The 27,260-nt window shown below is 38.2% G+C and overlaps 1 protein-coding gene across 1 annotated transcript in view; it reads left to right on the forward strand.

Moving 5' to 3' along the window:
* Window positions 1-4,519: 4,519 nt before the first annotated feature.
* MTX2 (metaxin 2) overlaps window positions 4,520-27,260 on the forward strand; it is a gene marked incomplete at both ends in the record, with an annotated part of 61,819 nt that continues 39,078 nt past the window's right edge. Inside the window, one exon of the mRNA XM_084242550.1 lies at window positions 4,520-4,559. Coding sequence (XP_084098676.1) covers window positions 4,520-4,559 — 40 coding nt within the window. The remainder of the gene's footprint in view (window positions 4,560-27,260) is intronic.

Genomic DNA, 27,260 nt, shown 5'->3' on the forward strand with positions numbered 1-27,260 from the left:
TATATATATATAGTATTCAATCTGGAGGTGAGAACATCGAGGTAATTGTCATTCTCCTCTGGGACTAATATATGGAAGTTGGGCTTGCTAAGGTAGGAAGTTGTCAAGATTGTGCTGCTGGAAGTTATTTTTCCTGCCACTTGGGAGAGGGTGAGTCTTGAAGAGAATGAAGTCGAATTGAGATGGGAGGTGGAGAATGGCAGTGCTGAAGAAGTGAGGTCTGGTTCTTAAATTTAGTTTTTCTGGTCTCTGAGTTACACTGGTACCTTTTCTGTTCCTATGAGCCAATACACTTAAACTTGCTTAAGTTAGGTTTAACTGTTTTTATGACTTGCAACAAAAAAGTCCTAACCAATACAGTTCTTGTAACTGTAGATAAGACATTTATCACCCACAAGTAAATGACACCCTAAGCAGTTAAAAGACTCAGCTCACGGTAATACTGTAGCGCTCTGAAAGTAAGGCAGCATACAGACCCCAAGATGGCAGACTATTTTGGAAATATAACATTTTGATATCTTTTAGTTTTCTTTGGAAAATGAATTAATATTTGATGACCCTAGGACAACTACAATCACTCATGTAGATACTTCTCAAAGTGTGGTCAAATATGTTTATCGCTCATGTGGGAGTGTGCAAGTCTAAAGTTCAAGGGGATTGGATTAGAAAGTGTGAAAAAAGTAAGAACTTAGTTGTCTTGAACTGATCATCCAGAACAAAATGGAGGACAGAGGAGTTGAGAGATATAAGAACTAATAGCTACCACATTTCTGTATTCTTAAAAAAATGCTTTTGCAAACCCCATATATTATATCACTCATAGCTGTTTCTAAAGAAGTAAAAATTGTGAACAGAAAAGTTCTGTGGCATAACTTGGTTATCTCAGTTTTTTAAAACTGTATCAATAGTATTTGAGTTGACTGAATTAATCACAATTAATTCTGTTGATTGGCAAGGGTTAGGGATGTGGCTGGGACCAACTTGATAAAAGGCCTGCATTTATTATATCATTGTCACATAAATAGTATTATTTTGAAGGAATCCCAGTCCCAAATTTTCTCTCACAGGCACTTTATTAAAAGAAAACATTTACATTTAAAGTATTAACTTTCTGTCAGAGAAAAATGAAATGCAGATAAAATGCCTTAGTATTTTAATCTTAATAAAGTCTATATCCATCATGATAGCTGCATATTTTCTATTTAATATAGTAATACAAAATCCAGATTAGTGAAAATAAAATATTCTTATGACAGAACATTTTTGCAAGAAAAGTGCTTTTATTAGGACAAACAATAAGGCTGTTAATGGCATTCATTAATATTTTATTTTAAGTAATTGCGTGATTATCCTTTTAGTAACATATGGATCCCCTAGCACTTTTGTTTTATAACCTCATTCTTAAAAATTCCAGTGGCTTGTTTTCTTGTATTTTCCTTAATTGTGGTGATCTTAAACAGATCTTCAGTTTTAAAACTGCCAGTTGTTCTAATACAGATGCATAAATATATTTTCTCCAGTTGGCAATTTATTATAAAGACAGCTTGTTTGTGGGCACCGTCAGGACATCTGCATTTTATTGGATTTAATTTTTGGTAATAAAGACCTCCCACATTATAGATTCTTTCCAGCCTAAATTAGCCTGTGTGGGAAGCAAAGGAACTGTCAGTCAGGGAGCAAAAGTGAATCCATATGGTGCTGATGATTCTGTTACCCTGACTACAATGAAGAAAGGGTTGAGGAGAGCAGTGCCCCCAACAGATCCCTGTTTTTTCTAAAAAACTTGCTAGTACTGGGTGGATGTCAGTTCCAGTCCAAGCCCTTTGAGGCAGCCCTGTTCATCTATGTACCATGCATCAAACCACAGATACTGAACTAAAATTTCCAGGGCACATTCTCCTTTGCCTCTATTCTTGCCCTGTTTCTCTTGCATGTATGTGCAGTCCTTGACTCTGGCCAATCTCCTTTTTGGCCTTTGGACATGTTTGATTTTGTTTTCCTGTCCAATCCTCAGTAATCTCTAAGGATTATTCTTAGGTTCTCACACAGGTTCTGCGATATGGAAATATCTTTAAAAATCCAACATGTGTCGAAAAAGTAGTCAAAACATTTTATCTTCAGCTTTTTAAAGGTGGCAAACCAAAGTTGTAACTGAACTCTAATAGATGACTGATTTTCTTCACTTTGACAAAATACATATACTTCTCTGTGCAGAAAAGATAGGAATTGAAGGCCTCCCTGGTGGCTTAAGGGGTTAAGACACAACCTATGAAGCTATCGTTGCCTCTGCAGCATGTGCTGGATCCCGGTGGGCCAGGGAGGAGACCCACCTTGCGCAGCAGACCTCTCCTGACTCCCCCGCTGCTCCCCTCAGCAGTGTATTGCAGTCAGTCTGCCTGTTTTGTTCCCCACTCTGTCTCTGGTGGATCCTCTCACCCCCCACATCTCTGGCCTGTTCTCCAGTTCTTGTATGCATAAATAAATAAATATATATATTTTTTAAAAGATAGGAAATGAAAGCTTTTCTTTTGGTTGACACCAAAACACCAGAACAGTTCATTTTTCTTGGTCAGTATCACCCATGGGATGAGGAGGTGGAAACTGGCCACAATATAAATTCTTTACTATCAGTGTTAACTCCCTTAGCAAGAACAAGAAAAAGCCAATCCTCCATGAATTTGTGCAATCCCATAGCCTCTTGTCACCTCTGAGTCTTAGCTAGTGAGAAGATGCTACTTCCTAAAACACTGCTATGTTTATGTTCACATAAATTTTGGGGTAAATTTAAACTTAAAAAAGTTTCCTATGTTCTGAGGCTGATGCAAATTCTGAAGGGACTTACCTTAAAAATACTTACGATCTGGCAGAGTGGGTAGAATTAGTCTCCCCCAGGCCCAAGGTATGTTCAAGTTCCTAACAACTATGAAAGTGACCTTATTTAGAAATATGTCTTTGAAGATGAAACCAAGTCGAGTTAAAAATGAACTAGAGTGGACCCCAATCCAATAGCTGGTGGCCATACAAGAAGAAATTTGGACAAATACATGCATAAGGACAATGCCACGAGTGATGGAGGCAGAGATTTGAGTGATGCATCCACAAGGCAAGGAAGGCTAAAGATTGTTGGCAAGCTCCAGAAGCTACAAAGAGAGAGTTTGTTCCTACAGCATACCCCTGTCCACCTTCACTTTGGATTGTTAGCCTCTAGAACTATGAGATAGTAAATTTCTGTTGTTGTAAGGCACGTAGTTTGTACTAAACTGTTATGAAACTAACACTAGTCAAGGCAGCAGACATATGAACAATAAACTTAGGCTTAGAAAGAGATGGAAGCACACAGAAAGGAGACATAGCTTCCTAACTGTCATGGGCAGTAGTTCTTAGAACACCAGGTTTTCTTTTCAAAAACTTAGTAAGCTATCATTTTGATTTACTGTGTGATTGAAAAAGAGTCACCATCTCTCTGAGCCTGTTTCTCATTACCAGATGATCTCTGAAGTCTGTATCACTGCTACTTCTTTGTGCCTCTATAACATAGTCTGGTTTTTCTTTAATTGTGTATATAGGTACACAATATACACAACTGTGTATATAGGTACACAATTTTCTTTAATTGTGTATATGTAATTTAAGAAATTATTAGGGTAAGTGATTAAAAAGTCACTTATAGGATTTAGTGTCTCCTTTTCCTGCTCCTCTCATGCCTCAAAGGGGAGAAGTATGTGAAACTCAAGTATCTTACGCCCCGAGGTAAGCTTCAGTGCGGGTCTACAGAGTCAAACGGTAAACCATCCCTGCTTCAGCGACGCTCACGCCTCCTTCCCGGGGTAAGCTTGTCTGAATAAAGTAAACACTAAACACTGAGTTCCAATCAACCTAGCAGAGTAGTGGGACAGAGGAAATGAACCCAAGTTTGAATGGGGGCCTGAGTGACTCCCGAAGCGCCAGATGAAACTCTTTAACCCTGTTTCCTTTATGTAAAAGGGCAGTGACAAAATCATCTCTTTGGGTTGTTGAATATATCTTGTGTGTATACAAGGCTGTATATATCTTGAAAAGTGCCAGGTATCCAGAACGCACTTAGAAATGTTACGTGTTTACAACATCCCCGCTTACAGAAAGGGTGCGAAAACCTTCGGACTTGCAACCGCCCGCCCTGGAGCCTGGAGGCTGGAGGCTGGAGGCTGGCGGGGCGAACCAGGCACCCCAACCCCGCACACCCCAGCCCTCCGCCAATAGCGCCCCACGGCGCGGAACGCCGAGGCCGGCGCGCCGGGAGGCGGGGGCGGGGCCGGCGGAAGGGCCTGTGCGCCGCGGCGGCTGCGCCGGAAGTTCCTGCCCAGGCCTGGCGGTAACCTTGGGGTCCTCGCCGCCGCCGCCGTGGCCGGGGAGTGGGCTTTGCAAGTGTGAGTCTCAGCCAAGTCCAAGCCTGTTCGGATCCCGGAGCCGCCGGGGTCGCGGAGGAGCCCGCTGAGAAGCGCCGGCAGCGGCAGCCGCGGGCCAGGGCCGCCCCGCCGACATGTCTCTGGTGGCGGAAGCCTTCGTCTCCCAGATCGCAGGTAGCGCGCTTGGTGGCTGCGCGCGGCGGGCCGGGGCCGGGGCCGGGGGCGGCGCGGGGCGGGCGGCAGGAGCAGCCTGGGGTCCAGGGTTGCTGCTCCTTCCAGCCTCCCTAACCTTGTGGCCTTAGGTGCCGAACGCAGGCCTCGGGATGGAGGCCGGCACAGTAGGAGGCTCAGTTGAGAGTTGGACTCTTGGCCAAGGTCATGCCGCAGCGGCGGGAGTCTCCTGGGTTGGGGCGCTAGGGACTGTGGTGCGTGGAGGAGGCGGTGGGTTGGAATTGAGGGGGGCGTGGCCGCAGGAAGCTTCAGAGCTAGAGTGAGGCCGCTTCTGTCGCGGGACTTGAAGTTTAAGGTGACTTGTCGGTAATGAGTCGCCCCTGTTAGCTGTTGTCATTGAGGGGCCACCGAAGTTTTTGCTTCCAAGTAATACAATACTGCTAAGTCTCTAGGGTTTATTGAAATCTTTAACACTGCATGTCCTTTTTCTTTCTTTTTTAAAGATTTATTTATTCATGCATACAAGAACTGGGGTACAGACCAGAGGTGTGGGGGGAAAGAGGATTCACCAGAGACAAAGTGGGGAGCAGAACAGGAAGACTGACTGAAATACACTGCTGAGGGGAGCAGCGGGCGACACAGGAGAGGTCTGCTGCGCCATGTGGGTAGCTCTCTGGCAGGTTGGGGATTGAACTCATGCTGTAGAGGCTGCAGATAGCTTCATAGTTCTGTGCTTTAACCCCTTGCGCCACCAGGGAGGCCCTGCATGCCCTTTTTCGAAGCAGCTTTTATTTTTTTATTTTTGGTGTAAACTCTGTGTTATTCAGAGGTGGAGGATCACACCCTTTCAGAGTATGTTACCACACCACATTCACCACCAAAACACCCATAGTTCTTTATCATAGTTCATTGTGCTTCCTTCACTTTGCTCTCCACCAAACCTCTGTCCCCCTGCTAGCCTTGCTTCTACAGTCAGATTTCTAGGGTTTGTTATAGGTTTAGTTATATATGACCCTTTGTTTCATTTCTCTACATTCCGTATGTACTTGAAACTATTCAGCATTTGTGGTTTTTTTATTTTGTTTTTGTTTTCCTTCTCACTTAATTCGCTTAGCTTTATCCCCTCCAGTTCTATCTTTGCTGTGGCAAGTGGCAAGTTTTTTCATAGCTGAGTAGTATTCCATTGTGTATATATACCATATCTTAATCCAGTCATCTGTCCTTGGGCACTTGGGTTGTCGAAACACCTTTGATCTGATGGACGGACTGTGTGATTGATCGTTAAGTTTATAATATGTTTTGCTATTGAGGTTCCTATTTACTGTAGTGAAATAATTGAGAAAGTGAGACTACAATACATATTTTAGGTATAGGTCATGATGGATAATAAGTTAGTCTGTGAATAGTCTTAACTTTCTGGCAGTGTTTTCTGTATGAGTACAGTAAAGAGACAGTCACTTGGATAAATAGGTGCATTGGAAATAAGGTAGTATTTTGGAAATGGAAAGTACTGAATGTATCATAAATTTTACTAGAATGTTTTTCATTACATTGTCTTGGTGTGAACACTCATTTCTCTCGTTCCTAGATACATTGTTTTCTAGAAGCTTCATGAAAGCTAGACTACAAGCTTCATGACAGCAGGGAGCCCTTGTCAGTTGGTGCTCAATAAATGTTTGTGATCTCACTCAATGAGTAATTTTGATATTTCAAACTGTGGTTAATTCTATTTTTACCTTTTTTTTTTAAGATTTATTTTTTATTTATTTATACAAGCACTTGGTACAGTCAGAAGCGCGGGATGGTGAGAGAATTCACCAGAGCCAGAGCGGGGAGCAGAGCAGGCAGAAGGACCGAAGTACACTGCTGAGGGGAGCAGCGGGAGGCAGGAGAGGTCTGCGCACCATGTGCAACCCTCCTCCGGTGTCGGGGAGCAGCAGCCGGGGATCGAACTGGCACTGCAGAGGCTGCGGGCAGCTTCGCAACCCAGCGCTCAACCGCTGCGCCACCGGGGAGGCCCTCTATTTTTACCTTTTATGTTGGGAAAAAAAAGGCTTAGGCTTATATAGTTAGATCATTGATTTAATTTAGGTTTCTGCTATGTTTAAGAAAAACAACCATTTTACATTATATTGGTATAGTTGATGCTTGTGTCCCAATGTATGAATTTTAAAATTCATGTATATATTTTTAAAGATTTATTTAATTATGCATATAAGAACTGGGGTACAGGCTAGAGGTGTGTATGGGGCGGGGGTTGGTGAGAGGATTCACCAGAGAGAGTGGAGAGCAGAACAGGCAGATTTACTCATACACAGCTGAGGGGAGCAGCAGGCAAAGTAGGAGAGGTCTGCTGAGCTGTGTTAATTGCTTCCTGGCTGGGGATAGCTTCATAGCACTGTCTTTAACACCCTGTGCCACCAAGGAGGCCCCAAAAATTCATATATTGAATAATATTCAGTATTCCTATATTTAATAATGAGTAAACATTGAATAAATTTGGAATTTTACCTGTCATCTTAGCTATCTAAGGAGGAGGCATTTAAAAATGGATAATTCAATAAATGGTGTTGGGATACTAAGTTATACATTTCAAATGAATTAAAGATCTGGATATAATGTCAGAACAAAATCCAAATTATAGTAATTAGGAGAAAATACAGATATTATTTTAATAATCTTAATTATCAGATGAGGCCTAAGCAAGTTATAGAATCCAGAATTCATGGGAGGAAAAATTGAATGATTTAATTGGAGATTGGAGACAAATATAAAAAACTTTCTATGATGAAAGGCCCAAATTTCTGCAAATTAATTAGAAAAGACAACTGAACAGAATCAAGGGAAGAGATAGGAACAGGCAGTCCACGAAAGGGAAAATGCAAATGGACAAAGAACATGTACAATAGATTACTTTCCCACCTAGTCAGATAAGCAAAAATGAATATGATAATTTATCATACCATAAAGGGCCTGGGGGAAAACACTCTCAAACTATAGATGAGGCTGTAAGCTATTATTACTTTTTGGAAACAATATAGCAATATTTTTTATTTTTTATTTATTTTTTAAATACCATTCTTTCATCCAGAAATTGTTCTTCAGGGGATTTATTTGATAGATCTGTAAGGAACAATATCTAAAGAAATATATAACAATATAACAATATTAACTATAGCATTATTTGTAAGAGCAAAAAACAGAAATGTCCCCAAATATATCAAATTATGACATGTCCACATTATTGCAAATACTAAAAATGAAGATATTGAAACCTGTTAATCTATGATCACAAGTTATAGAGTGATATATATATTTAATATGAACCCACTGTTGTTAAATAAACCTTATGTAGGCATGTTTATATAAACAAAGAAAAGCAGGGATTCAAAAATTTTTAATAATTACAGGGTAAAGAGGATAGGATTTTGATGGAGGGTAGAGGAACTACATTTCTGAATTGTGTGAAATGTTATAATGAGCATATGTAATTTAAATGATTGTAATTTAAAAAATTTAAAAGATTGCATTTTGGAAAGCAGCGATAAGAGGGCAGCTAGAATAATCTGTATGAAACTATGTGTATTTGACTTGTAAGTGACTTTTAAGTGTGACTGAAATCCAACACTGTTTAGAGTATTCTATTTCTGGCAGTAGTATGCTTTTCTTGGACGAAGTCAACCGCAAGAGATATGTGTCTACATAGTCCTATTATTACTTAATAGTTGTGAGTCTGTTTTGTAGCTGAAAACTCTGATTTTTAGTATACTAACCAGTGTCGTCGTTATTTGTCTTTTCTTTGGGCATGAACAAATATACTTTGATATTTCTCTTGGAAACATTTAAAGGAATCTTGCATTTGTCTTTGATATTCATGAAGGTCTCTTCTTGAGAGTCTTACTCACAAGGACGCCCTTTTTGGAAGCCTTCTCTGAACTCCCTAGTTTAGGTAAACCACTTCTGTGTCTAGTACTATTGTATTCCCCCATCAAGTTCAATGGCATATTCTCTCCATCTCTGCTGCTATTACCTTCAATCCAGGACTTTGTATTAGTGTAGTAGTCTCTGAATTGGTTTTCTTGCTTCCAGCCTGGCTGCCTTCCAATAGTGTTGCCTTCACACTGCAAGCCTCCTTGGGTTTTGTATTATTTTTATTTTTCTAAAATGCTCATGTGACCATGTGACTCCTTTTGTTTTAACACCTTTATTGGTTACCCACAGTCAATAGATAGCATGAGGGATAAGACCCACCATAAGTTAGTCCAAGTTTCTCTCTCCAGCCTCTCTTGTCACATATTTTCTTGAACTCTTGCCTTTTTAAACTTCTTGTGGTGTCCATCTTTGTCTCATGTTGCTTTCTGCCTGAAATACCCACTTTTCTTGGATTGTATCTCTTTGTCCTTTAAAAAACCCTGGGCACAATTTTAACCTGGAGATCAACCAGACATTTTTCCTGTCAAATGAGAAAGGTTTATTTATTTTTTCCTGATTAATGAGAATATATGTCATTGTAGAAGATGAAAATAGCCTATAAGAATATAAGGAATAAAGTAAAAATCACCTAAAATCATAATGGTCAGATTAAAACTTTAAACTCATATTAGTAACTTTGGTGAACAATGCTATCGTTTTCTCATCCTAAATTAAAAAAAGAAGTTGGCGTACATATGCTATATGCATTTTTTTTTTTTTTTTTTTTGGTAATCTTTTGTCATATAACATTGGGGTCTTTTTCCATGTTTATGAATGGAGTTCTACATCATCAGTTTTAAATGGCTGCATTGTTTTCCTTGTAATGAAGAAACTATAATTTACTTTTATAGTTCTGATGGATACTTAAGGTGCTGGATTAATCAGTTCAAACAAACAGAAGCTGTAGCATCTGTATTCTAGTGCTCTCTCTTATCTGTGCGCACATTCACATACACATGAACTTGACTTATACTGTGGGGGTTGGCCAGGTAAGTGCCAAGTCCACAGAAGGCAGAGAGCCAGCAAGGGTGGTCCAGGAGGAAGAGAGAACGTGTGCAGCAGGGGCTCCTTGCAGTGTCTGATTTCAGGCTCTCTGGGAAAGGATTATCAACTGATTGTCAGACCCATCAGGATTATTTCCCTTTTGATTAATGTAAAGTCAACTGATTACATACTTCATTACATCAGCAGATTTCCTTCTGAGCATTGCCTAGATTGGTGTTTTGAATAACTGGGAGAAGGTGTTTATATGCTACAAAATAGCTATTACCACAGTTGCCTGCTACAGACTATCCCTTGTACCTCCCCCTACTCCTATGGGGTAGAAAAGGAATTCTAGTAGTTGTAGTTTGTGATTTTTCTGATGTAAACAGTGCTTGCATATACATATTTTTGTAGCTATTGAGTACTTACCTTTGGATGAATTTCTTAAAATGGAAGATTTTGAACTGTTCTTTTTACTTGGTAATATGGAAGGGAATGGTAAATTATGAGTTTGAATTAATGTCTTTAATCTTTAGATAATAATATGCTGGATTTAAACTTTCCAAGGAGGATAAAAATAGTTATGGCTAATAAATATTTTCAAAATCTTTTATAACAGCTGATGTATTTTAAGTTTTCACTTGCTTTTTTTTTTTTTTTTAAGATTGATTTATGCATACAAGAGCTGGGGTACAGGCCAGAGATGCTGGGGATGAGAGGATTCACCAGAGACAGAGTGGGGAACAGAACAGGCAGACTGACTGAAATACACTGCTGAGGGGAGCAGCGGGCGAGACAGGAGAGGTCTGCTGCGCCATGCGGATTGCTCTCTTGCCGGCCAGGGATCGAACTCATGTTGCAGAGGCTGTGGATTGCTTCATAGTGCGGTGCTTAACCCCTCAGCCACCAGGGAGGCCTCACTTGCTATTTTTTTAATGACAAGATTTTCTATTAAATTACTTGAGTTTTTGGTTAAACTTTTTTTAACCGTCATTTGGTTATAAATATATATTTATAATCTATAAATAAATAGGGGAGGATTGAGTAACCCCATTTGGGTCATGTGACCACATTTGGAGCAGTCACTCTAGTCCAAAGAATGGAATTCTGTGATGGACACCTGACTCATTGGCCCATCCCTGTCCCAGGAGTGGCTTCAGGCTTGAGAGCTCCACAGTGTTGCCAGATACACACAAAAGGAGAGAGAGGTGCACTTGCATTGCTTAGCAGGAATCTGCAGTCTTTTTTTTTTTTTAAAGATTTATTTATTTAGGACCTCCCTGGTGGCACAGCGCTGGGCGGCCTCTGCGGCGCTGGTTCGATCCCCGGCTGCTCCCCGGCCTCCGGAGGAGGGTCCCACATGGCGCGCAGACCTCTCCTGCCACCCGCTGCTCCCCTCAGCAGTGTACTTCGGTCCTTCTGCCTGCTCTGCTCCCAGCTCTGGCTCTGGCGAATTCTCTCACCCTCCCGCGCTTCTGACTGTACCCAGTGCATGTATAAACAAACGAACAAACAAACAAATAAAACGTGCCTCTATTAAAAAAAATTCTATTTATTTGTTTATACAAGCACTGGGTAGAGTCAGAAGTGCGGAAGGGTGAGAGAATTCACCAGAGCCAGAGCAGGGGGCAGAACAGGCAGAAGGACCGAAGTACACTGCTGAGGGGAGCAGTGGGCGGCAGGAGAGGTCTGTGCGCCATTTGGGACCCTCCTCCGGTGGCCGGGAGCAGCCAGGGATTGAACTGGCACTGCAGAGGCTGTGCGCAGCTTCGCAGCCCAGCACTCAACCGCTGCGCCACCAGGGATGCCCAGGAATCTGCAGTCTTTATCACTTCCTTTACCATGTTTTAGAAAATTCTGTGAACATTGATGTGAGAGTCTAATTGTATGATCTTGGGCAAATTACTGGCCTTTTAAAAATCACTTGCAAAATGGTAAAGATAATTATAGAGTATTTAAAGATTAAATGAAAAAAAGATAAAATGCTTGTCATTGTGTCTTGTGCATAGTAAGCACTCAGCAATATTTATTATTAATTTTAACTGTTTACCTCTCAGTTTTTTTCTTGTACTGAATTTTGACTCTAATTTCCTGTGTACAGATACAAGTTTGGTAAAGCTTTTTAAAGCTCCTTATAAATATGATATATAAGTCAATAATACAAAACATCAATAAATAGTTATTGCAATATTAAAATTATTTCTATAACTTTTTTATAAGATTTTTTTTTTCAAGATTATGTATTTGGGAAGCTCTAGCGATATGTATCTTTATATCCCTTGTCTTTTCAGGGGAGTACTATTTATTAGGTATCACTGAAAAATTTTAGCCTTAAAATCTTAGCTGATAAATATCGGGTTACTTATAATGATTAAGTATTTCTAAGCCATGTACTTGATGATTACTTACATAATTACTGATATTAACACTGAACTTTTTAGATATGTGTTACTGTTTTATGTAGAAGAAATTGAAGCTCCATAGGTGATAGAGTATAAAGGTTAGGAATGAGACAGTAAGTTGGAGTCAGAAAAAACTGAGTTCTAAGTTCAGCTCTGCCTTACTTTTTCTGCGATCTTGTGTAGACTTTTCTAGGCCACAGTTTCCTTACTTGTAAAATTATAATGTGAAATATGTATTAAGTACCTAGTGTAGGGTGGTACATAATAAATGTTCAAGTTTCTATAATTACTTTTATTGCCTAAGAGCCTTTAAGGATGTTACATTTGTAATTTATCCCATTACCATTTTGGACAGCAGAAAATGTCCAAAGTGTCTTTATTTTTATTAGCTCCTATACCATCTTTTCTGAATGATCTTATTCACCAATGCCTTGGTGTATTTTAAGCATATTGGTTAATTTCATCATACTGTAATTATTAATCTTTTGAAATCAGGACAATATCTTTTCTGTTCTTTATTTAGCAGCTCAGTAAACTATATAAAGGCTTAAAAAAGAAGACTTAGAATATTTCATTTATCTCATTTTGGGCATATGGGTGCTTAATTATTTAAATTTATTAATAACTTAATTCTAGGAGTAGCATTAATTTATAATACATTCTAGGAAAGTAATTTTAGAGGATTCCATGAGACCCATGTGTAAGCATCTTAAAAGTAAGTATAAACAGTAAACTGTCAATGTTAAAAAACTTTGTTTTTATGTCAGTAAGAGTGGTTTTTTTTTTTTTTTAAAGATTTATTTATGCATACAAGAGCTGGGGTGTAGGCCTGGGGTGTAGCCTGTAGGCTGGGAGGGGGGTGGGATTCACCAGAGACAGAGAGGGGAACAGGCAGATAGAATGAAATACACTGCTGAGAGGAGCAGTGGGTGAGACAGGAGAGGTCTTCTGTGTCATATGTGGGTTAACTCCCTAGCTAGGGAGCTGCAGGGGTTGCCCATAGCTTTATAGAGCTGAGACTTACCCCTTGTGCCACTTGGGAGACCCAGCAAGAGTGCTTTTTTAATTCCATTTCTTCCACATGGGTAATGGGGAATCTGGACTTTAAAGGCATTTCAGAAGGGTTCTAGAGGCTCAAATAAGTGGAAAATACAGATTTAATTCTTATAAAATAGATGTTATACTGCTGCTGATAAGGTTTATTGAGAATGAGAATGATCCAGCTCATACATCTGCATAATTAAATATATCTATTGGTAATAATTGCCATAGGTAATTGAAAAAATACAATATATTCAATTCTTTTGTTCTTGAAAATAAAAGATATTCTGATTTTATACTCAGTATTGTGCGAATTTGCCTGTACTGAGGATGATACTAAAGAAATGCTAAGAAGTTAGTGAACTGGAAATTCTTTTTTCATTCATATTAGTCCTATGATTTGTCTCATATTTAAGTGCACATGTGAAGTTGATATTGAAGTGGCAGATGGAGAAGCAAAACAAAAACAAAATTATACTTCAGATTATAGGCAAAGTGTTGTGGTTAGAGGCAATGTTCTGTTGCTTTTTAGGAAACTTAAAATATGATGTTAGGACCATTTGAAAGGCTTGCTTTCTGAATTTGAAACAATCCAGAGTTAAGCATAATGTGAGATTTAATTTTCTTGTATGCTTTATTAACATGTCATACTCTGAAATTAATTGCTTTTTAATTTTGAACTGGAAAGATTTTGGTGGCAACTGCACCATAACATTTGTCAGTCTTATTTCTCTGAAGACTTTTGAGTTATTAATGTTAGCTCAAGCCTTCCATATTTGAGTGAAAATTAAACATCTTCAAACTTCCGAACATTTTTCAGGCTCCTTGATAAGCAGTTATCAGATAGATGGAAGCTATCAAGTAGAGATGAGATATTAAATTCAAACTTCACATTTTTTGTTCAAAGACAGAAGTTATAAGATTCAGCAAATCCAGCTGCAGACACTTCTGTGTAGAAATATTTGCCTTGCCAGTAAGAGAAATTCGAGTTTTAATTTTTTATTGCTTTGTAAATGATCTACTCTATTCTCGAACACTTTTCTTATTTTTGTATGCTCTATAAATGAATCATGGTTTTGAACTTTCCAACATCTGTAATAAAAATGAAATTTGATTGGTTAGTAATAAAGAAGGTTCTTTTCATGGAAGCAATCATTTTGTGCAGCAATTCCCATTAACTATAACCACGTTAGCAAAATAGAAGCCATAAAAAAGCTTTCCATTGTGCTTACACACTTAGCTATGTTTTTGTGCTGATTGTATATTTTTACCTCTAGGAACTTTCATAAGTGTAAGAAGTTTCTTTAACAGTTTGCCTTAAAAAAGTTGTTTGTATTTACTCTAGTGGATACAGGTATTATGACCTCCTTTTCTTTTGATTGTGAGTCTTTATGTTAAAGGAAAATGTTTTGGCATCATGAATTATAAGAAATGTTCCTAATTTTCTTGTTTTATAAATTTAAAAAAGATTACTTATCAATGAGAAATTGTGTAAAAGTAAAATTTACTGTGCTTTTATTAGACCTTATTATCATGTTTTTATTACTTCTCAATTTAATGTTCTGGTTTAGCTAGTGGATGTGAACTAGTTATGTTAATTGTTTAAAGGTAATTTTAGTTGAGATTGTGAATTATTCTTGATGTATTTTCTCATCAAACAGATTTCTTCTTGCCATATCTTTTACTGATTTTCCTATATTGTCATTGGGTTGCTGTTTTGAGAAGGTAACATAATTTAGATAAAAAATTGAGTCTTTAGAAAGGGAAATATGTTTTAGAAATCATGGAGTGTGGTTTCAAGACATATAAAGTAAGTTTCGTTATTTATTATTTTGGATTTTCTATCATAAGTAATTGACCTCACTGGTCTGTTCTTTTGTAAAAAGATTGTAGTAATATTTGAATTTTACTAGCATAATTGAGTCATTTTTCTCTTAGATTTTCGTTTTTCTCATTTGCTCAATTCTTAGCAACTACCATCAGATTGGAGTTTAAGTGATGAGGGCTAAGCCATTGTAATCACTAGGTTCTGAATTCTGGGGACTAGAAGCCAGGGAGCAGTGATGTGGTTAGGAAGTTGGAGAGTGAGATTTCAGGAAGGTAAAGTTTCAGGGTAATGGGTTTATAAAAAGAAACTGTCTGGAGGGAAGGTGACAATGTCATATTTTATGCATGAAGCAGGAGAGTAGAATTGATAAATGCAACTTGATCAGGGACCAGTTGGTAGCTGATGTAGATGAACAGAGGGAATTCTGTGACTTCAGATGAATCCACATTTAATTCTGACTTTAATGATAAATCTGTAACTAGTAACTTTTAAAACTAAAGCTGTTCAATTACTGTTGAGTGTAAAAAGACTACCTTACAACTCAGGGGTGTAAAACATCCATTTTGTCATGTTAATGTCCTGTGGGTCAGTAGTTCAGACAGGCTGCAGAAGAGATAGCTTGACTCTACCTCATGGTGTCAGAATCCTCAGCTGGAAAGACTCAAAGTCTAGGAATGATCCAATAGTTGAGGGCTGGAAACATCTGGAATCATTTTTACTCACATGTCTTGACAATTGATTCTGGCTAGGAATATAGCCAGGAACATAGCTGGAATACTTAAACTTGACTTCTCCTTGTGGTCTGGGCTTCTTAAGAACCTGGTCGCCTCAGGGTAGTTAGGCTTTATATATGGTGGCTCAGTGCTCCAAAGGTATGTGTCCGGGCTGACAGAAGAAGCTGCATGGCCTTGAATGAGCTTGCCTTGAAAGTCTCACAGCATTACTTCCATTATATTCTGTTGGTCACAGGCATTACAAGTCTGAGCAAATACAAGGGGAGGGGAATTAGGCTTCACCTCTTTATTGGGGTGAAGGGGCAAGTTGTAGTTCTAAAAGAATTTCTAGGACAGGAGATATTGTGACCATCTTTAAGAAATATAATCTGCCACCATAACCAAGGTGGTAATATTCTGGTCTTAACTGAATAAGTTTTTTTTTTTTTTAAGATTTATTTATTTATGCATACAAGAGCTGGGGTACAGGCCAGAGGTGTGGAGGGTGAGAGGATTCACCAGAGGCAGAGCAGGGAGCAAAACAGACAGACTGACTGAAACACACTGCTGAGGGGAGCAGCGGGTGAGTCAGGAGAGGTCTGCTGTGCCATGTGGGTTGCTCCCTGGGCTGCCGGGGATTGAACTGGTGCCGCAGAGGCTGCAGATTGCTTCATAGTGCGGTGCTTAACCCCTTGCGCCACCAGGGAGGCCCCTGAGTAAGTTTTAATTAGAGCTGAGAACTTATTAGCCCCATTCATGACTTAATAGAGGTTCTAAAATGGGATGGGGTAGAGGGAGAGGGGGGTGGAGGGAGATGAGGGTAAGTAGAATAGTGTAAGATTGGTGGGGTTGTTTGCACATTGCAGGCAGTTATGTGTGAAGTGCTCAAATCAGCCATGCCTGCCTTGCGTTGCCCTTCCCAGTTTGCGTACAAATACTTGCACACGTTCCTTGTCTTTTTATTTTCCCTTACAAATGCCTGTATTGTGAAGTTGAGGGTAATTATAAGGCAAATGTATTTAAAAAAAAATCATTGGTCTATGCATTATGGTTAAGAACCACTGGACCATTTGGAGAGAAAGTGAGTCCATGAGTTTACACTGTTCAGTTTATTGAGATTTACCATTAATTTGTTTTGGCCATTTTATTTTCAGTTATACTTTTTTTTTTTTCCGTCAGATGTCTTTCACACTTTAGACAGCGGAAGTACCTGCTTGTATTTTCCACAGAATATTTTTTGTTAGGTTGAGCACCTAATTTGTGCTTGGTACATTTTTGGGTGCTGGAATATAAAAAGGAGTAACATAGTTACTGCCTTTATGAACTTATATTTTGCATCCATTCTGCACAGTGAATGTGTGGGACATATTCATGGAAACAGAACATTGAATATGAAGTCATGTACCCTGTATTAGAGATAGTAATTTAGGCGGCCTTAACTGTGTACATTCAGAATTTTTTTTTTTTTCAATTAGATTTTTAGCTTTTCAGTTCCTCTCCCTTCTCACCTTTTGTTTGGCACAATTGAGATTATTTTTCAAATCTAGTTTAGATTTCATCTCATCTTGTGACTCTTTCATATCCTCCAAAGGAAGCGACTTGACCAAGGTCACTCAGTAAGTTGTAGAGTCAGGAAGGTAACTCAGGGGTGTCTAACTTCAAGACTTGTTTTTTCCCTTTGCTACCTTTATTTACTTATTGAAATAAGTAAATATTGGATATAATCAATGATTATGTGTTTCTGTCTCTCCCCTGTATGCTCCCCTTAACAAAATTAGAGAGCAGTGAGTTTTGTATTCACCTTTGTCTTTTTCTTATAGTTCCTAGTACATTTTGAAAGTTTATTAACCTATGTTCAGTTAAATGCCTTTCAGATAAATATTTTCTATATCTCTGAGGATTTTCTGCCCCGGCACTCCTATTGTGAAGAGGTTCTGTGATGATTAGGCTGTTATGTTAGTTCTTGTGTTTTTTGTTTTTTTGGATCTTGGGGAACCTTGCAGTTTTTTGAGGAGCTGTAACCAAGCTTTGAAGAGATGTAGCAACACATCTGATCCTCTGTAGGGACTCATTTGTTCTGTGGTTAGCTTGGAGGAGTGAGGAAGGAGAGAATTCTTTGGTTATATGGCTTGATGTGAGAGAGCCAGTATGTGTAATTTGAATAGTGAACGCATAGAAGATACAAAAAAAGATAGTTGCTGTTATTGCACATACTGTATTTGGTTTAGAGGAGTAGGGAGGCATCTATTTTCCAGGATTAGATTTAGAGAACTGTTAAACCGTAATTAAGGTAGGTTAATGTTAACATTGTTGAGGTCTGAGGCTTGTGTGGGATTGTTTGTCTTCTGTTGTTTTTTGGCCAGAAATTGCACTTTTAATCTTATCCCGCTGTTTTTGTATAGTTCTGCTGCTGATCTCCTATTTATTTCTGTTTCTCAGAGACACTCAGACATGGTATGAATGTTGTCTCTTCTTTATGAATTTCAGATTACCATTTTAAAAAGAGAATTCAAATTTTGAGTCCTAGCTACAAGGTTCATATCTATTCAGTCATATATATTTGACCTGCTTTTTATTGGAAAATAATGAAAAATGGTACATCATTTTTATAATGATAAAGAGTCTAAACATTATTGTTTGAGAACATGACACACACATGCTTACTAAGAGAGAATGGAAGATTTTAAATTTTGCTTGTATTCACTTTAGCCTGAGTTACTGACACTGTGAATTTGTTTTCTCAACCCTTGTTAGCCTCCAGTAATTTGTCAGTTTTATGAAATTGATCTCTAGTTTCACATAGGTTTGGATGGCTTGTGTTCAAGTCTCATAATTACTTAATTTTACTTTCCATATTGATTACATTTAATGGAAAAACTATTATTTAACTACTTTGGTTCCAAAATAAGTGAGGCTTCAGTTCATTAATCGTAAAGGCTTGAGAACATAATAAAATTGCAACATGTTACTGCTAAAACATGGCTTTAAGCCATATCCACAACTACTTAAGTAGAATAAGATAGGCAGAAATCTTCTTGAATAAATGGAGTCCACACAGAAACTCACTACATATTCTCTGAGGCAAATGAATGAAGAAGTGAAAAGAACTTAATCTTATTTCAAATACGTTCTGTGTTCCAGGAACACGTGTGTGTGTGTGTGTGTGTGTGTGCACTCACAGACCTTCTGTGTCACATTTACTGAGAGTGCTTGTGACGTGTTTGGATTCTTGGTCCTTATCTGTACTATGTCAGAACCTCTCAGTTTAGAGTTTGGAGAGTGTATTTAATTTTATGAAGTCCTGAGTTGATTCTCATAACACTAAATGTTGAGAACCACTTTTATAAGATGATTATAATTGTTTTATTTTTAGTTACTTATTGTTACCCAAGAATTTTATTTGTGGACTCTGTAAGAGGGTTAGCTAATATGGTTGTCTGTTCACTGACTCTGGAGCCAGACTCCCTGGGTTCAGACCTCAAGATTTAACATTTACTTGCACTATAACTTTGGGTAAATTACTTAGGTTTATGCCTCAATTATCTTATTATGAAATAGGGATAATAATAGTGACTTAATTCATAAAGTTTTGAGATAGTTACTGTGGCAAGCACTTTAGTGCACAGTAAAATGTATGAGTCTTAAAATTTTTTACTTATCTCAGATTTACTAAGGTATAATTTATGCACCTTTTTTAATGATACAATTCAGTGTTTTTTTGTGGTATGTTTAGAGAGTTGTGACTGGCTTTTTCAAACATTGAGCATAATGCTTTTAAAGTTCATCCATGTGAAAGCATGTATCAATATTTGGTTCTTTTTTTATTGCCAAATAATACTGTTTTGTATGGATATACCACATTTTGTTTATTCATTTACCAGTTGATGGTCATTTGGTTGCTTCCATTTTTTGACTGTTGTGAATAGTGTTGCTGTGAACATTCATGGTAGATACCTTCAAGTGGAATTGTTGGGTAAGATTGGTAATTCTGTGTTTAACAATTTAAGAAACTGCCAGACTTTTTACATTTCTACGAGTAGGTGTGTGAAAGTTCCGCTCTCTCCTCATTCTTGAAACATTTGTTGTTATCTGTCTTATTGATTAGTCATTCTAGTGGATGAGAAGAGATATCTCATTTTGGTTTTCATTTTCATTTTCCTAAAGACCAATGGTATTGAGTATCTTTTTCATGTGCTTATTGACCATTCTTATATCTTCCTTCAGAGAAATGTCTGTTTAAATCCTCTACCCATTGAAAAGATTGAGTTATTTGTCCTCCTTTTTATTGAACTGTAAGAGTTCTTTATATATTTTGGAAATAAGCTGTATGAGTCTTGGGGACTTTTAAGTGCTCTATCATGACAGAAGTTTTGATAGAATTTGACCATCAGGAGATGGACTCTCATTCTTCTCTAGTTATGTTTGGGCCCCAACTGAGGGGAAAGCTCTACCCTCTTCTAGTTATTCCTAAATTTTCAATCTGCTTTGTTCTTTGTGTGCTTCCTGAATGATGAGAGTATTAGAACTCATTTGCCTGGGACATTAATTCTTTATCATTCACTCATGTGCCCCTCTTTGGGTCACTTTAATCTTTAGTTTACACTTTGTTACAAATGAATGGGTGATTGCAAATATTGAAGAGGTATTTGTGGGTTATGATTTGTTTGCCATGGGCTCAGTAAATTGGCATTCATTTGGCATTTTGGAGATTGCACACTGTTGCTCATAATTTTTCCTCAGTTCTATGTAACATAGATCAAGTGTAACAAGATCAAGTTATGGATATATCAAAAAAAATTTATTGTCATAGTCATGTAGAATCCAGTATTTGTCAGAGTTCTTCACTTGAAATGTAAAGGTAACAAATATGGAGACAGGCTACATGATACTACCAAAGTCTGTACCTTGAAGGTAGGCACTTGCTTTTCTTTATAATTTTATCTGTAGTGCTTTGAATAGTGTGCCTGGTATATTATATTCTGTGGGAAAAATCTCACTATATATTCTGTGAGTATTTATTGAGTGAATAATAAAACAGATTTGTAGATTGTGGCTAAGTTTACTTTCTAAAAATGGGAACCATGTACAGTTTATATATTTGTATACAACAAGCAATAAAGACTACTGTGGATTTTGATGTCAGTCAGCACGCTTCTCCATGAAGACTGATAATAACTTGTAGCCAGGCAAATCATTTTGGTCTGAATCTTCTTCCACAGTCCAGAATTCCTTTGTATTTGTGTCTTATGTTTATCTAGTCTGTCTTAGCATGTCTGCTTCTTGCTTCAGGGCTTTTATTTCTAGCTAAGGTAGGTAGTCTTTACTCTTTGTATCTGCTCTTGCTTGTGGTATATTCTTTAGGTATCTGCTGATTTGAATGTTTGTTGCCCTTCTTTCCTCTAAATTCATGTATTGAAATCCTAATTCCCAAAGTGATAATATTAAAAGGTGGAGCCTTTGGGAGGTGATTAGAGTATGAAAGCTAAGGAATTAGTGCCCTTCTAACAGATTCCAAAGAGCTCCCTAGTGTCTTCCACCACGTGAGTACATTGCAAAAATTTGGCAGTAAGTGAAATCCTTTAAGGGAACTTTATCATTCTGGCACCCTGAGTCACACACTACAACTATAAGAAATAAACTTCTGTTGTTTATAAGCAAACCAGCCGTGGTATTTTTTTGTTTTAGCAGTCCAGTGTACTAAGAAAATAGCCTTCCCAATGTATTACTAAATACTACCTTCCATTTATTATTTTAGGTTTATGGAAATGACAATGTGAGTCTGCATTTCTACATTTTCCCACCTGAGCCACTTTCTGACATGAACATGATATCTGACAGTTGAGGTGGGGGGAATGGTTTTATTTTTATTGATTTTTTTTTTTAAGTCAGCTTGCTTGTTTTCTTTTTTTAAAAGATTTTTATTTATTTATTTATACAAACACTGGGTACAGTCAGAAGCGCAGGAGGGTGAGAGAATTCACCAGAGCAGGGAGCAGGGCAGGCAGACTGACCAGGTACACTGCTGAGGGGAGCAGCGAGCGGCAGGTGAGGTTTGTGCGCCATGTGGGACCCTCGCTGGCGGCCCGGGATCAAACCAGCGCTGCAGAGGCTGCGGGCAGTTTCGCAACCCAGCGCTCAACCACTGCGCCACAGGGGAGGCCCGGGGAATGATTTTAAATTCCTTTTGTGGGAAGAGATACTTTCTGCTTAAACATCCTATGTAATACAATTGAGCATCCCTGTGAAACAGTAGCGCGGGGCCATTGCTGTTTAATCATGTCATAATCAATATTATCTGGGCTATTGTGTTATTTTTTTAATTGTACTATAGTTTGCAGATTAAATTGCTTTTAAATCTGATACATAGTCCCGTATCATATTTTAAGTCTAAACATCTTAAAAATATGTTTTAAATTAAGCCTTCATATCATAACAGCCTAAAACTTGATAGGTTTTGAACTTAGTGTCTGTGTTGATATCATTGAGATCATCAGTATAGTATTTATGTCAAGCTGGTAAATTTATTTCCTTCTTTTTTCTGAGTGTTTTGCAGTAACTTGTCTATGTTTAAGAACTGCCAAATGCTCTTTGAGCATTTTGTTATATCAGTAGTATTTGCATTTACACCTTTGGCAGGAAGCCATCCAAATTTGGAGATAGTCTACACATGTTTCTTACTCCTTTTGTGTAACACTGTCTAAATAGTCTTTGGAAACTGAAGAGATGACATCTATGAGCTTTTGGAATCAAGCTGCCTAAGGATAAACTGGGTTTGACTTCATTAGTGCACAAATGATAGGTTTGTGTAGAGTTATTATCGCATTAATCAATTTGATGGATTGGAAATATGACAGTACTGAGCAGTGTGTAATATTAGTGCCTATTATTCTGCAAATTATGTCTTCACCTACATTCTTATGCCAGAGGAGTCATGTTATACATTAAGAATGCAGAACTTAAACACACAAATACACACACACATGTACACACACAGAGCACTTCTTTTCATGGCCTTTTCTTGTCCTCTTAGATTAGATCATCAAGAGATGGACTTTGGAATTAGACTTGTTTATTATTAGGTCATAGCAATTTCATACTGTGAAATACCTTGAATGGAATAAATAAATCATCTGCCACCAGAATGACTAATCACTTGATACTTGAGGGACTTTTCAGGCAAAGTATAGGGTCTTTAAGAGACCTAGGGATATCTATATGTGAATTTACTGACCAGTAATCATTTCTGTAAGTCATTTCATCTCTAATGGATTAATAGTAAAGAATATTGATTTTCTTCTTGCATTGGTTGATAAAACTTAAAACTAGTAGGAACCTTAAAGATAAGTATGCAAATAGTGTATTTTTTGGGCTGTGGGTATTATTTTATTTACCATGTGTGCCTTTCTAACACTATGTATTTTTATTTTATCTCATGGCTTTTGAAAGTACAAACATGTATCCTTTCTCATTTTTTTAAAAAACTTTGATCTCTTCCAACATAAATACTTAAGGTAATGGAGAATGTTTCTTTGAAAAATTTAAAAGCACTCATTTGGATAAAACAAAACAACCACCTCTCCATTCCCCTAAAGACTAAAACTTTTTAAGAGGTAGTTCCTGTGCTCCTGGTAAAAGAAACATTAAATGTAAAATATTCAGGGAAGTTTTGTCTGGACAAAACTGGACAGTAGGTAAAGAACTTAGTGGATAAGAGACTTATAATAACATTAATTGGATAGAAAGTTATCAGGTGCTTTGATATTTGTTTTTATTTCTAGATGTTCTTTATACCTACAAAATATAAATGTATTTCTTTATAAAAGTCATGAAAATTTTATAGATCTTTTGCTAGGACATAAGAAGTAATTCTAATGTTAGAGAATGAATTATACTCAGTGAGACTATCCTAGGGTAAGTTATCATTTGATATGAAAATAATGTAATTTCTTACTGTGAAAGAATTTCTGAAAGGTGGGTAGCTTTACTTTGAAACTCTTATAATAAAGATATTAGTTTAAATGGTATTTGGACAAAGAACATTTAAATTTCACACTTTTGACCTATATTATAAGGACTATATTTGGTTTGGAAAAATTGGAAGGCAGCTATGCTAACCACTATACCACCAACGCCCCGGCTGGTTTGGAAAAATTGGGAAGCCAAGTCAATAAATAATCTCATGACCCTGGAAAATTTTCATATTCTAGGAACTTACTGCCTAGAAAGAGAGATAAGAAATTGACATAATAGTAGAATAGAGTAGAAAGTACAAACTGCTATGGATAGCATGGGTAAAGGAGAAATTAATTTTTTTTTAAGTTTTTTTTTTTTAAAAGATTTATTTATTTATTTATACAAACAGTGGGTATAGTCAGAAGTGCGGGAGGGTGAGAGAATTCACCAGAGCCAGAGCCGGGAGCAGAGCAGGCAGAAGGACCCAAATACACTGCTGAGGGGAGCAGCGGGCGGCAGGAGAGGTCTGCGCACCATGTGGGACCCTCTTCCAGTGGCCGGGGAGCAGCTGGGGATCGAACTAGCGCTGCAGAGGCTGCAGGCAGCTTCGCAACCCAGCGCTCAACTGCTGCGCCACCGGGGAGGCCCAGGAGAAATTAATTTTAATTACAAATCTTCTGGATGGAGTTGGCATTTAATGTTGGTCTTGAAAAGGCTATAAGATTTGTGTATGTTGCAGTGAAGTAATATCCTGGACAGAGGGGAACAGTTTGAGCAAAGTTACAAAGGTGAGAATGTATGAAGTATATGGGAACAATAGAAATTACTCTGGTACGATTAGAACATCCTGTTGTTTGGTAGATGCTATTCCTAAGTGCTGTTCCTGCTGCTTCTCACTAATTGGTATGTTCTTTTCTAGCTTTTTTCTGTGGTGAAAAAGATGTTTTCATTAGAATAAAGGAGGAAGACTCCTTGTTCACTGGTACATGAATGACTGGATTCCCTGGTAAAACTTTGAATAAATAGTTATTTAATTAGAACAGCGTGTCCCAAAGTGAGATGGGGTGCATATATCCTGCACCATGTAAGATCATTCTTTTAGGGATAGGGAGACAGTAGAAGAACTCAGGTTTCAATTTATTTTTTTAACTCTACATCTTCTTTAGTATGTTTTATAATGTGCATGATTTATTAGCTCAATAGCACCAACCATGTGATAGCTGAATCTATTTGGCGTTCATACTAAAACATTTTATTGGTTGATCATTGGGGTAGAACCATTGGATGTGGACAGGGGAATAGTGAGATGGCTTTCCAGATATTTGAGGGACTTATGCTAGACCTAGGAGGATTACAGCAGTAGTATCTCATAAGATCTATGTTTGATGAAAGCATAGAAACACATTTTCATTTTCAGGGTCAGTGCATAGCTAAGTTTATAGAGTTAGATTCTGCCATATATTTCAGGCACTGTTTAATATTTTCACAGTTGTGTTATTCGTTGTGTATTGAAGTTCTCTGGCCACAGTTTTCTTTTTTGGGCCATGTTGTGTAATTTGTTTCTCTTCCTTGCTGCAGTCTTAGCCTAAATAGTACAAAATAACAACAATAATAGTGGTAATAATAAACATTTATTCAGCTAACATTTACTGATTGCCTACTAAGTGCTAGGTTCTAGGGATGAAGTGGCAAGAAAAACTCAGACATGAATACTGGATTTCATGGTGTTTCTGTTTTAGTGGGGGAATAAATAATCAAAAAGTTCTGAAATTATAAAAATGTTGACTGTGATAGATGGTACGAAGGCGTATGTGTGCCATTCAAGCTTGTAAAGGAGTGTTTTAACTATTTAGGAGGGTCAATGAAGACTTCCCTGAGGACAGGACTTGCTATATATAATTTGTAGTATCCAGTGCAAAATGAATATGTAGTGTTTGTGTTCAAAAGAACTTTAGGGGCCTTCCCGGTGGTGCAAAGGTTGAGCGCTGGGTTGCGGAGCTGCCCGCGGCCTCTGCAGCGCCGGTTCTATCCCTGGCTGCTCCCCGGCCACTGGAGGAGGGTCCCGCATGGCGTGCAGACCTCTCTTGCTGCCCGCTGCTCCCCTCAGCAGTGTACTTCGGTCCTTCTGCCTGTTCTGCTCCCCGCTCTGGCTCTGGTGAATTCTCTCACCCTCCCGTGCTTCTGACTGTACCCAGTACTCATATAAATAAATAAATAAATAAATAAATAAATAAATAAATAAATAAATAAATCTTAAAAAAATTATAAAAAAACAAAACAAAACAACAACAAAAAAGAACTTTAGGACTGTGACAGCAGAACATTTAATCAAGACCAAAGCCCTTAGTGTAGGCTCTGTGCGTGCCGCTGCTCAGGTTGTAGGTCCATGAAGTTGGTACAACCTGAGGAAGTGATGTTTGAGCTGAGATGTGAGAACACAGTAGGAGGGGAAGGTTATTCCATGCCAGAGGAAGCAGCATAAATGAGTCTCTGGGGAGGAAGGAACATGGCGCATTCAGAAGCTGGATGAAGGCTAGGGTGGCTGGAATACAGCGAGTATGGGGTGGAAGAATGATGTAGCCAGAGAGGTAGAGAGAGTGTTTGGCCAGTGTTTGGTAGAGAGATGTAAAAGGCCAAGTTGAGGATTATGATTTTTATTCCATAGCTGTGAACTATTGTTGTGTATTAGACATGGTGGTTACTTTTGTTATGCTAATAATACCACTAACTTGTACCTTTATTCTTTTAAAGATTTATTTTTATTTATGCATGCAAGAACTGGGGTATAGGTCAGAGGTGTGTGTGGGGGGTGAGAGGATTCACCAGAGACAGTGGGGAGCAAAACGGGTAGATCTACTGTAATACACTGCTGAGGGAAGCAGCCGGCAAGACGACAGGTTTGCTATGCTTTGTGGGTTAGCTCCCTGGCTGGGGATTAAACTCATGCTGTAGTGGCTGGTGATAGATAGTGGTGAAACTTTACCCTGTGCCACCAGGGAGGCACTGTGTGTGTGTGTGTGTGTGTGTGCGCGCGTGCGCGCCGGCACACACAAGAACTGGGGGGCACAGGCCAGAGGTCAGGGGAGTGAGAGGATTCACCAGAGACAGAGTGGGGAACGGAACAGGAGGACCGACTGAAATACACTGCTGAGGGGAGCAGCGGGTGAGACAGGAGAGGTCTGCTCGCTGGCCGGGGATTGAACTCGTGCTGTAGTGGCTGCAGATAGCTTCATAAGCTGCGTCTCAACCCTTTGTGCCACCAGGGAGACCCTGCACCTATATTTTTTTTAAGGATAATAAAGTATCTTATTCCTTGGAAAACATCAATGTGATGTACAGCAGTGGAAGCAGTGAAGTCTGGAACCTATGTACTTAGGGTTCTCTGGATTAAAGTCTCTGATAGACTACCTCTCATCTTTAAATTTCCCTAATGATAAACTTGAATTTTGAATTTAAATTTTTTTTTCCCCTACCACCATCCCTATACCCCTTCTCTCTCTTTACTCCTTCTTAATGGTAGAAACCTTACTTCCTTTATTAGTATCTGTTAGGTTTTTTAAAAATATTTTGCTTTGTTGAATTGTCTTATATAAATGGTGCTATTTTTCTTTGTTGTTCTGACTTGTTGTACTACACATAATTCCCTCAAACACCTTTCATTTTCCTGTAAATGGCAACGTTTCATCTTTCCTTCTGGCTGAATAGTATTCCATTGTACACATAAACCACATCTTCTTAATCCAGTCCTCTATCAGTGTACACTTAGGTTGCTTCCAGGTCCTAGAGATTATAAATTGTTACTTGTTCTTTA

The sequence above is a fragment of the Talpa europaea genome (assembly GCF_964194135.1).
Source record: "Talpa europaea genome assembly, chromosome: 1".
Classification (NCBI taxonomy): Eukaryota; Metazoa; Chordata; class Mammalia; order Eulipotyphla; family Talpidae; genus Talpa; species Talpa europaea.